General features: G+C 36.2%; 1 protein-coding gene across 2 annotated transcripts in view; it reads left to right on the top strand.

Moving 5' to 3' along the window:
• SORCS3 (sortilin related VPS10 domain containing receptor 3) overlaps window positions 1-14058 on the top strand; it is a 724209-nt gene that overhangs the window by 299015 nt on the left and 411136 nt on the right. For both annotated transcript variants that reach the window (XM_007479197.2, XM_056804235.1), the window contains one exon: window positions 1834-1933. In XM_007479197.2, coding sequence (XP_007479259.2) covers window positions 1834-1933 — 100 coding nt within the window. The remainder of the gene's footprint in view (window positions 1-1833; window positions 1934-14058) is intronic.

The raw sequence follows: 14058 nt of genomic DNA, 5'->3' as shown, positions 1-14058 counted from the left end.
GGCTTTGGACTCAGGCTCAAGGGTGAGCTGGAATCAGCTTAAACCAGAGAACTGGTTATTACATTTTCAATGGGAACATTCACACCTTACGATTTAGCCAATGTTACCAATCAGAGTTTGATTTATTGTTTTGTTGACTGACTAGACTTAAAAAAGTGATGAAGAAAATGTTAATAATAAAGATTAAACTTAAAAGTGTGTCTATATGTGTAATTTTTTTTCTGGAGAACTGACTGGTAAACGTTTATCAGTGCACCCCTGGGGGTTCCTGATTTGCCAAAGTTCCTTTTTGTTTTTTGGTAATTTTTTTGGGAGTAGGGACAATCTTTTGCTTCCCTTTCTCATCTCAGGGTTTAGCATAGTACCTGAAACATTGTATGTGATTATTAAATGCTTTTTGGATGACTGGGAAAGTTTGCAGGGATAGCATTAATTGTAGGAAGAATAAGGGTAAGGGCATGATTTCTGGGAGCTTGTGGAAGGCACTAACACCCTGGAACATGTTTCATGCTTAGTAGTGATAACATTTCAGGCAATCTATCTCTTTAATAAAAGATGTTGAACCTTATTTAAATATAAATCTCCCTAATAAAGATAAGAATGTAAGAGTTTAAGATACAATCAGTCAAATATTTCATTCATTAACACATTTCTTAAATACCTGTTTATGTATCAGAACTTTTGATTTTCAATAGGGCTACAAAAGTAATTCATAAAAAGAAAGAAATCAGGGACAGCTAAGTGGCTCAGTGGATTGAGAACCAGACCTGAAGATAGGAGGACCTGGATTCAGACATGACCCTGGCACTTCCTAACCCTGTGACCCTGGGCAAGTCATTTAACCCTTGAGTTGCCTAACTCTTACCACTCTTCTGCCTTGGAACCAATACTTCTAAGACAGAAGGTAAGGGTTAAAAAACAATGAAAGGAAATAATTTATTCCTTCTTTCAAGTTTGATGCATAGAGATACATAGAGGATACATAGAGGATGATGCATAGAGATACATAAATACAAAATATATAAAGAAATATCAAGGAGGAGAGGTCACTAGCAAATGAAAGAATCCAGAATGGCTTCTTGTAGTAAGTGACACTTTAACTGAGCACTGAAGGAAGTAAGGGATTAGGAGATAGTTGTGAGGAGCTAGTGGGTTCTGGGGACAGGGGACACAGAGAGGAATGATGGAATTTAATGTATGGGGGAATGACAAGGAAGCCAGTTTGGTTACAACAGAGTGCAAACAGTAGTGTCATATTAAAGCCAGAAATGTAAGCCAATTAGAATGAGCTTCAGGTGATTTTTTTGAGAAAGGGAGTAAATGGAAGGTTCCTGGATTCCTATGAAGAAGGAAATGATGCTGCTTGGGATCTCTGACCCATACTCAAGGGTCTCTTTATGGGCAACATCATTGGAAGAACCAGAAACACCTTCTGCATCTCAAGGTGATGTTTTCCATCACAGAACTGAAGACCTGCTGGGGAATTTATATCTCTCCTATTGGACTATAGAAGCAAAGAACTTTAAATGTGTAGGTGGTAAAGTCTCTGACTGTTCCTTTTACCAACACAGACTCAGAAAGGGCAGAAAAGTAGGTCTCAGAGAAGAGGTAGAGAGCAAAGGGTGGTGAGCTCAGGTAGTGAGCAGATGCATTAGTATAATTGCACTTCTAAAATTAATGGGCCTTTTAATCTCTGAAGAACACTTTTAAGCACTCATGTGATTTGGAAACAAAAGTGGAGGTACAGGAACCTGGCTCCCACTTACGTACAAACCCCATTTTGTAAAACAATCTTCCTTTATCTCTATTTTTCTCTTTCTCCTCTTTTCACAGGTCAACAGACTATGGCACCACCTATGAGAAACTGAATGACAAAGTGGGGCTCAAGACTGTCCTGAGTTACCTTTATGTCAATCCTACCAACAAAAGGAAGGTAAGCCAAGGTAGCCCTAGAGCCAGAGAAATCACTATCTGGCATCATCTTTCCTAGCTCAGGTTTCATTCCATCTCTTTTCAGCTCGTCAGTTTGGGTTAGTAGACTGTAACTATATTTGCCAACCGGGAGAAAATAAATGTAACTCCCTGTTTTCCTGTGTTGTGATTTTTCTTCTGAAGCATAGATAGGTAAACAGAAGCATAGCTTTCCCCTCTATTTCTTTTTCTTTTCTCCGGATGCAGCAATCAAGAAATTGAATACAGTAGCATGTAGTCAAGTCTCACTAATTTGGGCCAACTGGGAGGAGGCCAGCTTGGACTAGTAACAAAACTAAACTATAATTTTTTGGTTAAGAATGCAGTTTAATTATTTCTAAATATACACAGTCAAGTTAATTTCTTAAGCACTTATTGTATGCCAAGTAATATTTTCCGGCTCTGGGATTACCAAAATCAGCAAGAAGATAGTTCTTGTACCCAAGAAATTCACAACCTAGAATTAAGGGCTCATAAAAATGTCACAAAGTAGGAGAGGTTTTGGATACATAGAAAAAATATTGATTTACATTGTGTTAGCGATTGTTTCCAAACTTTTTCCTACATGGAAATATGTTGACTATGTCCCTTATAATGTAGTTTTTCACAAGGATTAGCACATCTTTCTTCAGAGATGCAAAAGCATAAAAGATAGGCTCTATATGAATTGAGATTAATTCTGAATCAGAACAATAACTAGGAAATACAGAACTGGGACTTGCCCTCAAGCCTTCTAATAATAAATATAATACTTTTTCTACTATACAGTGAGTGAATATTAATCATAATAGAACATGGACCATACCATGGAGCATGATTTGAGTTGCCTCTGTGCTGAACTGGGTACATGGGAGGTGATAAACTCTCACCATGTAGTGGGTCAGCAGGCAACTTTGCAATTTCAAAGCTCTTTTATTTTCCAATGTGGAGCCTCCACATGGTCAGAAACAGCCAGAGTGTGATCTCCCAAAGGCAGGAGTGCTACTAAGCCAGCAGACAGGGTTGGTTGAAATCAGGAAGGCAACTCACATGAGAACGGTTTATGTTTTGGCTCAGTTGCTCAAGTATAAACCTGCATTTTTATTAGCCACTTATGGCAAATAGTATAGCAGATCTGATAAGGCAGCTTAAAACTGTATAGTAACTCAAGCTCACCTTCAGTTTTCCTCTTGTCTTTGGCTTTCTAGATGGATTTCCACGTGCTGAGCTAGCCTAATTTGGGGATCTAGGTATGATGCTTTTTTCTGAGCTGATGAGGTCTAGTTATCTTCAGGTGCATTAATAGGGGTCAACATAATTATATCTTTTGTATCAGCTTAATTCTGGTATTTCTGTGGCCAGGATCAGAGTTCAGAACAATAGAAAACCAAGCCAAATGAAGTTGAAAACTTTCTCTTTTTCTAAAGTGGCTTAATTTTTATTTTTTGCTTGAGAGGATCATTATAGGATGATTTCTCACAGTTGTGATAGAGCAAAACAATGATGTCGTAAGGAATGGAGAGACCAGGGTGTACTTGTTGGCAGAAAGGAGAGAACCAGTAGACTAAGTTGACATTGAAGATGAGAGAGAGAGAAGGAACGATTTAAGGCACAAGGTCCCCATGGCAATAATGCAGAATGCTTTCCTCAGGATACTTCTCTGGGGCTGGTCATGCAAATATTAGATTTAGAGACATTGAGTGACTCATCTAATGTCATATGATTCAATTCAACAAATAATTTTTATGACTACTGACTGAAGAGCATTGTTAGACGGTGGAAAAAATACAAATTTTAAACCATGATCACATACCCTTGTGGGAATTACTAGGGAAATCTGTGCATTGCATATGGGGAAAATTAGATATGATGAATAAATTAGTATGGTCCCAGGGATAGACTGTGTAGCTGCTATCCTTAGATCAGTTGGCTAGTATAGAAAACTCCTTCACCAATTTGGCGGTAGAATAAGGAATTTTTCAATCACATCTTTTAAAAGATCAGGTATAAATTATAGACAGGCTATGATCTATGTCTATGTAAGAAGTGCCCACATTGACAGAAGCACAGGTCCCTGAAGCATTGAAGTAGCTACACTAAAGAAATGTAAAAAAAAAAATCCTGATTTCCAGGGAAGATGAGTGGAAAGAGAAGAGAATGTAGTCTGCTCTGATTTCTTTCTTCTTGGTCATGTGTGTTCTTAAATCCCTTAATCAGGTCTGTCAAGTCATTAGGTAATTCTGGTACATCTGGAGGTGATTTGCATGTTTGTGGGGTATTTTTTTTGCATGCATGCACGTGTGCTTTCATGAACCTAACACTGGGGCAATTTTCAATTTTATGCTACTATTCTTTAGGCTATAAATTTCTGATCTTTCTTTGTTTCTTTGCAGTGTCTTACTCTAGTTATTCTCTTTATGATATTAAGTGCTTTTAATTCAGAATCTTTCAGGGAGAAATGAGGCACAGCAAAGATCAGGAAAAGGGAGAGATTGATGAATAAAAGGGTACCTTCTAGACATTAATGTTGTATATCTTGAAGGAGACTCATCTAGCCTGTTGGTATATTAGCACCTCCTTTTCCCACTCATCAAAAGATCAGCCTATGGTTTTGCTGTTCTCATTTTTTATTTGTAGGCACCCTGAGCCAACAAGCAAAGACTAGGCCTTATCTTCATCATTCTTGAAGACAGTTATCCAAGAAGCAAGCTCTCATTGATGTAGACATATGGGCAGTAAGAATCTCACATGCACAGAACTGTGGCAAGCTGAGCAGTGGATATTGATGTTCATAATGGACCTGTAAGAACCTAAGGTGCCTTTTGAATCATCAAAACAATACAGAAATATGTTCTGTGGGTTTTAGTGCTAAAGAGTGTTTTATCATATCATAATACTTTGAAAATTGGTGATCCAAATATGCTATAGGTGGCAACTTGCACTTTATCAAGATATTCACACAACCATCAATTTCAGAGATGGAAGACAACTTCTTTGAATCCATCTTCCCACCTAGGGCACAAATTTCCTCTTTAGCATCTCTGACTGCTGGTCATTCAGCCACCACTTGAATGCCCTTCCTGACAGGGAACTTTTTACCCTGAGAAATCTCTCATTCAATTCTTACTATTGACTTTTAGAACTCTAATTGTTCTGTTTGACAAAACAACCCTTTCCTCACCTATTCTGGATAAATGAGATTTTACCATACATGGAATTTCATCTACCTCCTATTCTCTTGAACTAAAAACTTTGTGGGTGTCATGAAGACAATGGGAAAAGTTTTTCCTTGAATATATTATGGTTTCAATTATTCTCAGAGCAATGATTGAAGGAAGTTTTTCATTCTCTTTATCTCCGGAGTATCTGTAGCCTTCTATTTCTGTTATTCAACTGATATCATTTAATGGACAGAAAAGTATTAGATTTGCAGTTGTGTTGACATTTATTTGCAGTTTAATGATTGTGTTTTTAACAGAGGGTTCTGTTTTCATAAGGCCTGTAAAGGTAGAAAATGTGATTTTTTTTTAGTCTGGCAAAACATAAATTAGGCACTCAGACATATATGAATATATACACATATATAAATATACAAAAAATACACTCCTTTATATATCCTTATACAAATATATATATATATATATGTATGTATATATATATATAAACATAAAGTATACACATTTTGTTTCAGAGTGAAAATTGTTGTTGGGTTGGTGCCTTTTCAATGTTCCAAGAACTCCTAATGTGGATTTTTTAGTAAACATTCATTTTGAGAAGAGAAATGTCAATATATGTGCAGTTTGACTAATGAAATTTGTCTAATAGAGTTTTTAACCTTGCAGGCTGAGTTTTTACCCTCACTGCCCTGTCCAAATGAAGATAATTCCTGGGAAAATACTTTTATCTCCTTCAAAGAAAGTTCAGATTAGGAGGTAGCTGGGTCCCTGCTTTAATGACTCCATTTTGCTCTTGCTGTGTTTGAATGAATTTTGAATTCTTACATTTTTCCTTTTATGAAGCATCTTCTACTTATCTCTTTTGTCTAGATGTTAGCTAAGTCTGAGGCTTTGAAGATGAAAAGCAAGATGATATGCAACTTCCAGATGAACTGCTGGTTTAACTTTGTGGTGGTAGCACACCTCCTCCCCCTTGAAGAGCTAAATGTTCCTATGGATCCAGGAGCTTATTACCATTGATTGATCCCTCTGCTCAGACTGGCACATAATGGCCCAGCCTTAGCTCTTGTCAGTTATTTACCATCTCCCTACTAGTCTGCATTCATGCCTTTGTTAGAAGACAAATTAGACAAAGACTCTGATGGGTTTGTGAATTAGCATGGAGAGTTTTTGGCCCAGCTGAGGGGGTTTGTTAGCCCTCCTTTGAAGCTTCAGGACAATTCAGAAATGTTCTGACCTAATTGCCTGGGCTCACAAATGACAGCCACCTGCAGTTTTGGAGGCAGCCTCATGAATAGTGTCTGTGAGTGTAGGAATGACAGCCAAAGTCTTCTTGGGTATTATGAGATGTGGTGTGTGTGTGTGTGTGTGTGTGTGTGTGTGTGCACGCATGCATGCATGTGAATGTACACACTTTGAGAGGAATGGAAAGATTAGAAACCATAACTCATAAATAGAGTCTTCTCCACAAAGACTGGTGTATGGACCAGGAGAGACTTTGACATGATTATATTAGCCATAACACTTACCTAAGGCTTCCTGCTCATTAGTATTTAAAGGATTAGCTGTTTCTTGGAGGAAGAGAAATGAGTTAGATCTATCCATTCCTAATTGATTTACTAGTGAGAAGGATAATTACTTCTAGGCTACCCTGCAGAAGTACAATAGGAATTATCTGTCAGAGTTCTTTGAAGCACACAAGGGTTTTGTTTGGCTATTAAATACATATTATATATTTATTTGAATGCTATTTATATCAACAATATTTTCCTGATTCAATAATCTAATCATTGGGCATAGTTTAGGTTTGTAACAACAGCAATCCCCCCAAACTTCACTTAAAAATAATCCTTTAAAAATGTTTTTATGCTATTGGATAGCATTAGGATAGGAAGGAGAGGAGGGTGCTCTCTGGTGGTAAAATGGTAAGTTATATATAAGAAAGATCCAATATTTTGTCATTAGGAATGAAAATGAACGTGGAAAGACTATTTCAGTTACATAGAACTAAAAGGGATCTTGAAGGTAATCTAGCCAGAGATGTCAAACACATGGATTACACTGGTATTGCAATACTTTCAAGGGCAGTTGAACCAGGTTAAAATATCATTCAGAAATATTTAACAAAATAAACAACTATAAAATAGAATTGTTAATGTATGTTTTTCTAAGTGAGAAATGTGATTAGAAGGATCCTTACATAGAGTGCCGCTACTCCTATTTCTATTTGAGTTTTCCACCATTGATCTGGTCCAACTGTCTTGTTTTAAATAGAAGTAAGAATGTCTCTTGCCATAATAATAAGTGGCAGACCTGAGATTTGAACCCACATTTTTTATTGAAAATTCTGTCTTCTTTCTCTTAGATATCACATTGTCTTATTTCTTTAGGTTAAAAGTACAAAATTATGCAAAATTGTGAAGATTTTATTCTTTTTTAAAAAATTAATCCATAAGTAGATATAAGGGAATTAGCTAAACAACAGTGAAAATAATCTGGTGCTATCATAAGGCTTGTCCATTGAATGAAGATAAATATTCGAGGATCAGCTACATTTATGGTGGGCTTTATTGAAGAGTTTGGCATAGCTTTGAGTAAGTGGAGAAGGTATCTATTCAGGAAGAAACCAGTTTTTAAGGACTCCCTTTTACAAGTAGGAGGAGGAGGCATATAAAATTTGAAATTGAGCATTGATAATTGGGAGCAAAGACCCTGAAGAAGAAATGAGAGTGTTAGAATAGATGATCTGCATATTCTTTTCCAGCTCTAAATCTATGATCCTTTTATCTCTAGGTTCCTTTTAAGCCTAACATTCTGTGGTTTAAAAATTGGGCATATAGACTTGAGGAGGGTTTAGAAAAGTATGGATTTGTATGTTTTTGTTTGAACTAAGAATGGTTTTTCCATTTGTAAGTAAAATTTATTGTATGTTAAAGGGTAAAACTATAGTAAGCTCATAGACAGTATGAAAGCCACAGTTTGCTGAAAGTATATCCATCCCCAATCTAGAGAAGTATGAGAGTTAAATCAGGGAGCACCTCTATCAAACTGAGAAACTTACAGCAGGGTGAAGCTTTATCTGAGACTTTTGAAGGAACCTTCCCATAAAGAATATGGATGTGCTTGTTCACCCCTTTCAAGGACAAACAATATAAAATAAAATAAAACAAAAAAACAACTAATGTTGGCTTAGTGCTTAGTGTGACCATAAACCAACAAACCAACTCATCTTAGAACAGCCCTCATTTTGCCTTTCTTACAAAACATAATAGGTGAAGATGAGGATAACTCCCGCCATCTTATAGTTCCCATTAATAGGTGCCTCATTGCAGAGGATGACACATGCTCATCCATGAAGATGGATAAAAAATGTTCATGACTGCCATTCATTTTCTCTTTTGCTTATCTCAGCCCAGATCATAGACCAGAGATCTCAAAGGCTTTCCTGGCCAAATGATTTATCTTGAGGACAGCCATGCTCTAGGAAGAAACCAAGAGATAGTTTCAAATCAGTTAATTCACCCTAGGAGAGAGGGCACATAAATAACTGCATTTTCTTTTTTACCGCCCTAAGCTTCAATTTATATATCTGGAAAGGAGGGTAAAGATATACTTCCTGTCTCAGAATTGTTTGGAAAGCTAATCTTGAGGCATTTGATAAAGGTGTAATTTAAAGATATTATTAACATTTTAGGAGAATCCCAAAATAAAGTATGGATCCTATCTTCAAAGAGCTTATAACATATTGGGGAAGACATATATATATATATATATATATATTTAAATATATGTATACAAATAGTAATAAAAATATCATGCGTCCAATGAGTGGGTGCTTGAGCACCAAGTAAAGAATGTATGAGGAAGAGAGAGGATTTCTGATTATAGTATCTAGGCTAGCATGAAGTAAAACTCTTGGGAGTATTACCAGATCTCTAACGAGTCTGAGGGAGAAAGCAATTTGAACCTGTTTGGTTCATATTTTACTCTAAGATTTAAATAGGACAGCATTTCCATCAGATGGTCCTGATTTCTTGGCATTGTGCCAGTTTGTTCTTTAAAGTTAAGCAGGATTCTGAGATTAGGAGGAGATCTCTGACATATGGTTGGTTAGCTCTTGCCAAAAGATTTTCAAGGAGGGAGAAGTAGGTTCATTGCACCAAGCCTATAATTTGATGACTTCTTTTTGACTCATATTTCCTGGGGTTTTCTCCTACCTTCTCATTTTTGCAAGTTTTGAACATTCCTAGATTATTTCTATTTAGAGTGAGTGCTCTCAGGTGAGTTTGCCTCTGGGAATATTGCTTATATGTATGTGGCTTTTCTATATTGTTTCTGACTGTCTTAACACAAGTTTTGAAACAAGACTTATGTATATTGAAACAATACAGAAACAATTTATTATTCAACAAATATTTATTGACACATATTTCATGTGAGACTGTAGTATTCTAGGGGCTAAGGTGGAATATAGGAATGAATAAAACATGTCAAAGAGCAGTGGGAAATAAGTCTGAATAGGGAGAATGCTGCCAATTTATGTAGAGCTTTGAAAGTCAGTCAGAGGAGTTTAAATTCCATACTGTAGGCAATTGGTGACTATTGAGTGGACAACAGGTTCTTGAAAAGGGATGTGAATTGATGAAAATGGTATTTGATGGTAAGTAAATTCATAAATGTGGAGAGCAGAAATGATGGGCAGTAGTGAGTGGTTATAGGACATCTACTGAATGTTAAATGGATATGGGCATACCTCTCATTTGGGATTTAGAAGAGATTAGGTGGTACCTTTGCCTTTTCAATTCAATTCAACAGACATTTATTACACACCAATTAAGTGCAAAGTAAGAAGCAGTCATATATGCTGGATAGAAAGCAGGCTTGGAGTTGGGAATACTTGCTATCTTTGGAAAATACTAACTGTATAATCTTGGATCAGTCTTTTAATAAGAGGGACGAAGAAAACTTTTTAAAATTATAAACTATAGACCTATTGCCCCACATTAAGATTTCACTACAGTGATAAAATCATAGGTCCAGAATGCCTTGCTCCTAATCCCTCTTTCTTCCTGCAGTGTGCAAGGCTCCATGTTAGACATTCAGAAACCAAATATAAAAGTGAAAAAGTTTAAAAAGAGAAAGGGAAGAATAAACAGGGGGAATAAGATGGACAGAAACAGACAATTTGTAGTCATAACTATGCATATGAATAGGATAAGTTTTCTGAGAAAACAGAAAAGGATAGCACAGTTTAAAACTAGATTCAAAATTAGAACCCCACAATATGCTGTCTACAAAAACACATTTAAAAATGGGAAATACATAAAGATTAAATATGATGCTGCAGCAGAGTCTACAATGCCTTAGCAAAAGGAAAAAAAAAAGCAGAGATAGCAATTATGATTTCAGTCAAAGCACAAGGAAAAATCATCTAATCAAAAGAGGTAAGGAAGGAAATTACACTCATAATAAAATTCACTATAGACAGTGAAACAATGTCAATATTAAATATATATGTACCAAATGGAATACCAATCAGATTGATAAAAGAAATATTAAATGAGTTAAAAGGGGAAATAAATAGTAAGACATTACTTGTGGGGGATCTCAACCTTCACTTTCCAAAATTAGATAAACCAAAAAATGAACAAGAAAGGAGTTAAGGAGATAAATAGAACTTTAGAAAAGCTGTATATGATAGATCTCTGGAGAAAACTGAATGGAATTAGAAAGGAATATACCTTTTTTTTTCCAGCAGTACATGGCACCTTCACAAAAATTGACCACATCATAGGGTGTGCAAAACTCACATCCAAACACTGAAAAACATAAATATGCATACTTTTCCTATCATAATACAATAAAAATTATTCTCACCAAAGGGCAGCAGAAAGAAAGATTTAAAATTAATTGGAAATTAAACAATCTTGTGCTAAAGAACAAATGGGCCAAAGAACAGATCACAGAAACAATCAACAATTTCATTAAAGAAAAATACACCAAGGAGACAACATATCAAAGATGGAAATTTGTATCCTTAATGCTTACATCAGCAAATTAGAGAAATAGAAGATAAATTAATTGGGCATGCAACTAAAAAAACTAGAGAAAACAAATAAAAAATCCCCAATTAAACACCAGCTTAAAAATCCTTAAAATCAAAGGAGAGGTTAATAAAATTGAAAGTAAGAAAACCATTGAACTAATAAATAGGTCAAAAAGTTTATTCTATGAAAAAATAAATAAAATAGATAAACCATAGTTAACTTGATTAAAAAGAAGAAAACCAAATTTCCAGCATAAAAAATGAAAAAAGTAAAATCACAATCTAAATGAAATCAATGACTATTCACAAAAACATAGACACAGAATACTTCTACAACCCCATCACTAAAATGAAATTGAACAAACAAAGAACTCCCTAAGAACAAGGCTTCAGGGCCATATGGATTCACATGTAAATTTTACTAAACTTTCAAAGAACAACTAACACCAATACTACATGAAGTATCTTTAAAAGTAGGAGAGGAGGGAATTCTTCCAAATTCTTTTTTTATGAAACAAATATAGTATTGTTACCAAAACTAGAAAGTGATAAAACAGAGAAAGGAAACTATAGATCAAGATTCCTAATGAACATTAATGCAAAAATTTTAAATAATATAATTGAAGGGAGATTACAACATTTTAACACAAAAATAATACACCAAAAATCAGGTAGCTTTTATACCAGGATTGCACATTTGGTTCAATATTAGGAAAACCATTACCATAATTGATCATATCAATAACAAAACCAAGATAAATTACATAATTACTTCAATTAATGCAGGAAAAGCATTTGGAAAAAATACAACTTCCTTTTCTTATAAAAACAATAAAATAAGGGCAACTTTCTATAAAGTAATAAATGGCCTCTATCTAAAACCATCAGTAAGCATTATCTATAATGAGGATGAGCTAAGATCCTTCCCAATAAGATCAGGGGTAAAGCAAGAATGCCTACTATAATCAGTATTATTTAATATGGTACTAGAAATGCTCATTATAATAGCAGAAATATAAATGGAAATAATTAGAATAGGCAATGAAGAATAGGAAAAGAAGAAAAAAAGTTACCACTTTTTATGCATGATATATAATACTATAACTAGAGAATTATAGAGAATCAACCAACCAAAAGAACAAATAGAAATAATTAACAACTTCAGCAGAATTGCAGGATATAAAATAAACCCACATAAATCATCAGCATTTCAATTTACAGACAAAATCCAATAGCAAGAGATAGAAAAGCAAATTCTGACTTCCGGGAAAACATGGCTGCAATCTAGATGCCACACGCTTCCTCTCCCCAGCACCGAATGAAATAGACTACATCAAAGGAGCATAAAAATCACCTTTGGAGGAACAGAAGGACTCCCCAGTACCCCAAAGAGGTGAAGGTACATGGGGTTTGAATATTTCTACACTATAATAAGGAGGAAAAGCTTGCACAGAAACGTGAACTGAGCGACCCTTCCCCCCCCACACCTCCCCCACCAAACTAGAGTGATCTACCGGAACGCTCACTGGGACAGTGAGTGAGTGGGGAACGTCTCTGTCTGGGGTGGCACTCCAGGGTCCTTGGGATCTGGGGGCTGCCAGGAAACAACATCTAAGGGCAGTTTCACGGGAGAATCCTGTGCTGAGCACAGGGGCCACTGAGCTGTACTTGAGGTGGTTGCGCTGAGTATCTGGGCGGAGCTAAACAACAGGGGTGGACCATGCGCTGATTATCTGGGTGGAGCTGAACACCTGGGCAGTTTGGCTGTGATCAGGCCCCCAGGGCTCTAAGAAACCTCCAAGGATAGGAAGAACTAGTCTGAGGCAACCTAAATTCACAGAAAACCCGCCCACATCACCCAGACCCCAGACCAAAAAAAAAAAAAGTGGAATAAAACCACCAAAGGGATGGCTCACATGGCCCAAAATCAAGCCTCCAGGAATAAAGGGAAAAAGGTGACTATTGAAAACTTTTATGGTGGGAGTACCCAAGGAAAAGAAGAGAATGAGGATGAAATCCAAAAAAAATCAGAACATGCCTCCCAAAAAGGAAACTATCAACAAGCTCTGGAAGATCTCAAACTAGAGCTTACCCAAAAGATGGAAACCTTCTGGAAAGAAAAATGGGAGAAAGAGATCAGCAGTCTGATAGATAAGACTGCATAATTGGAGAAAGAGCGGGAAGCATCCAATAGAAGGGCAGACAAAGTTGAAAAGCAAAACCAGTCCCTAATGACGAGAATTAAACAACTCGAAGAAAGTGAGATCATAAAACATCAAGAATCAATAAAGCAAAGCCAAAAAATTAATGAATTAGAAGAAAACATAAAAGATCTCACTGAAAAGGTCACAGACTTGGAAAACAGAGGAAGAATAGACAACCTCCGAATTATTGGTCTCCCAGAAAAACCAGAGATAAACAATAACCTCAATATTATTCTACAGGAGATTATTGAAGAAAATTGCCCACATGTTCTGGAGCAAGGGGGCAAAATAGAAATAGAAAGGGTTCATAGAACACCCTCTATACTAAATCCCCCAAAGGCAACCCCCAGGAATATCATTGCCAAATTCAAGAGCTTCCAAGAAAAGGAGAAAATCCTACAAGAAGCCAAGAAGAGGAGCTTCAGATATAGGGGGGCTCCCATAAATATCACACATGACTTAGCAGCTAACACACTAAGAGACCACAAAGCATGGAACACAATATTTAGAAAGGCAAGAGAGCTGGGTCTCCAACCAAGAATCAACTACCCAGCAAAACTGACTATATACTTCCAGGGGAAAGTATGGGCATTCAACAACATAGAAGACTTCCAAGCATTTACTAAGAAAAGACCAGAACTTAGTGGGAAATTTGATATCCAAGCACAGAAAGCAAGAGAAG

The sequence above is a fragment of the Monodelphis domestica genome, chromosome 1, assembly GCF_027887165.1.
Source record: "Monodelphis domestica isolate mMonDom1 chromosome 1, mMonDom1.pri, whole genome shotgun sequence".
NCBI lineage: Eukaryota > Metazoa > Chordata > Mammalia > Didelphimorphia > Didelphidae > Monodelphis > Monodelphis domestica.
The sequence above is the reverse complement of the archived record's forward strand: the minus strand, read 5'-3'. Positions and strand labels throughout refer to the sequence as shown.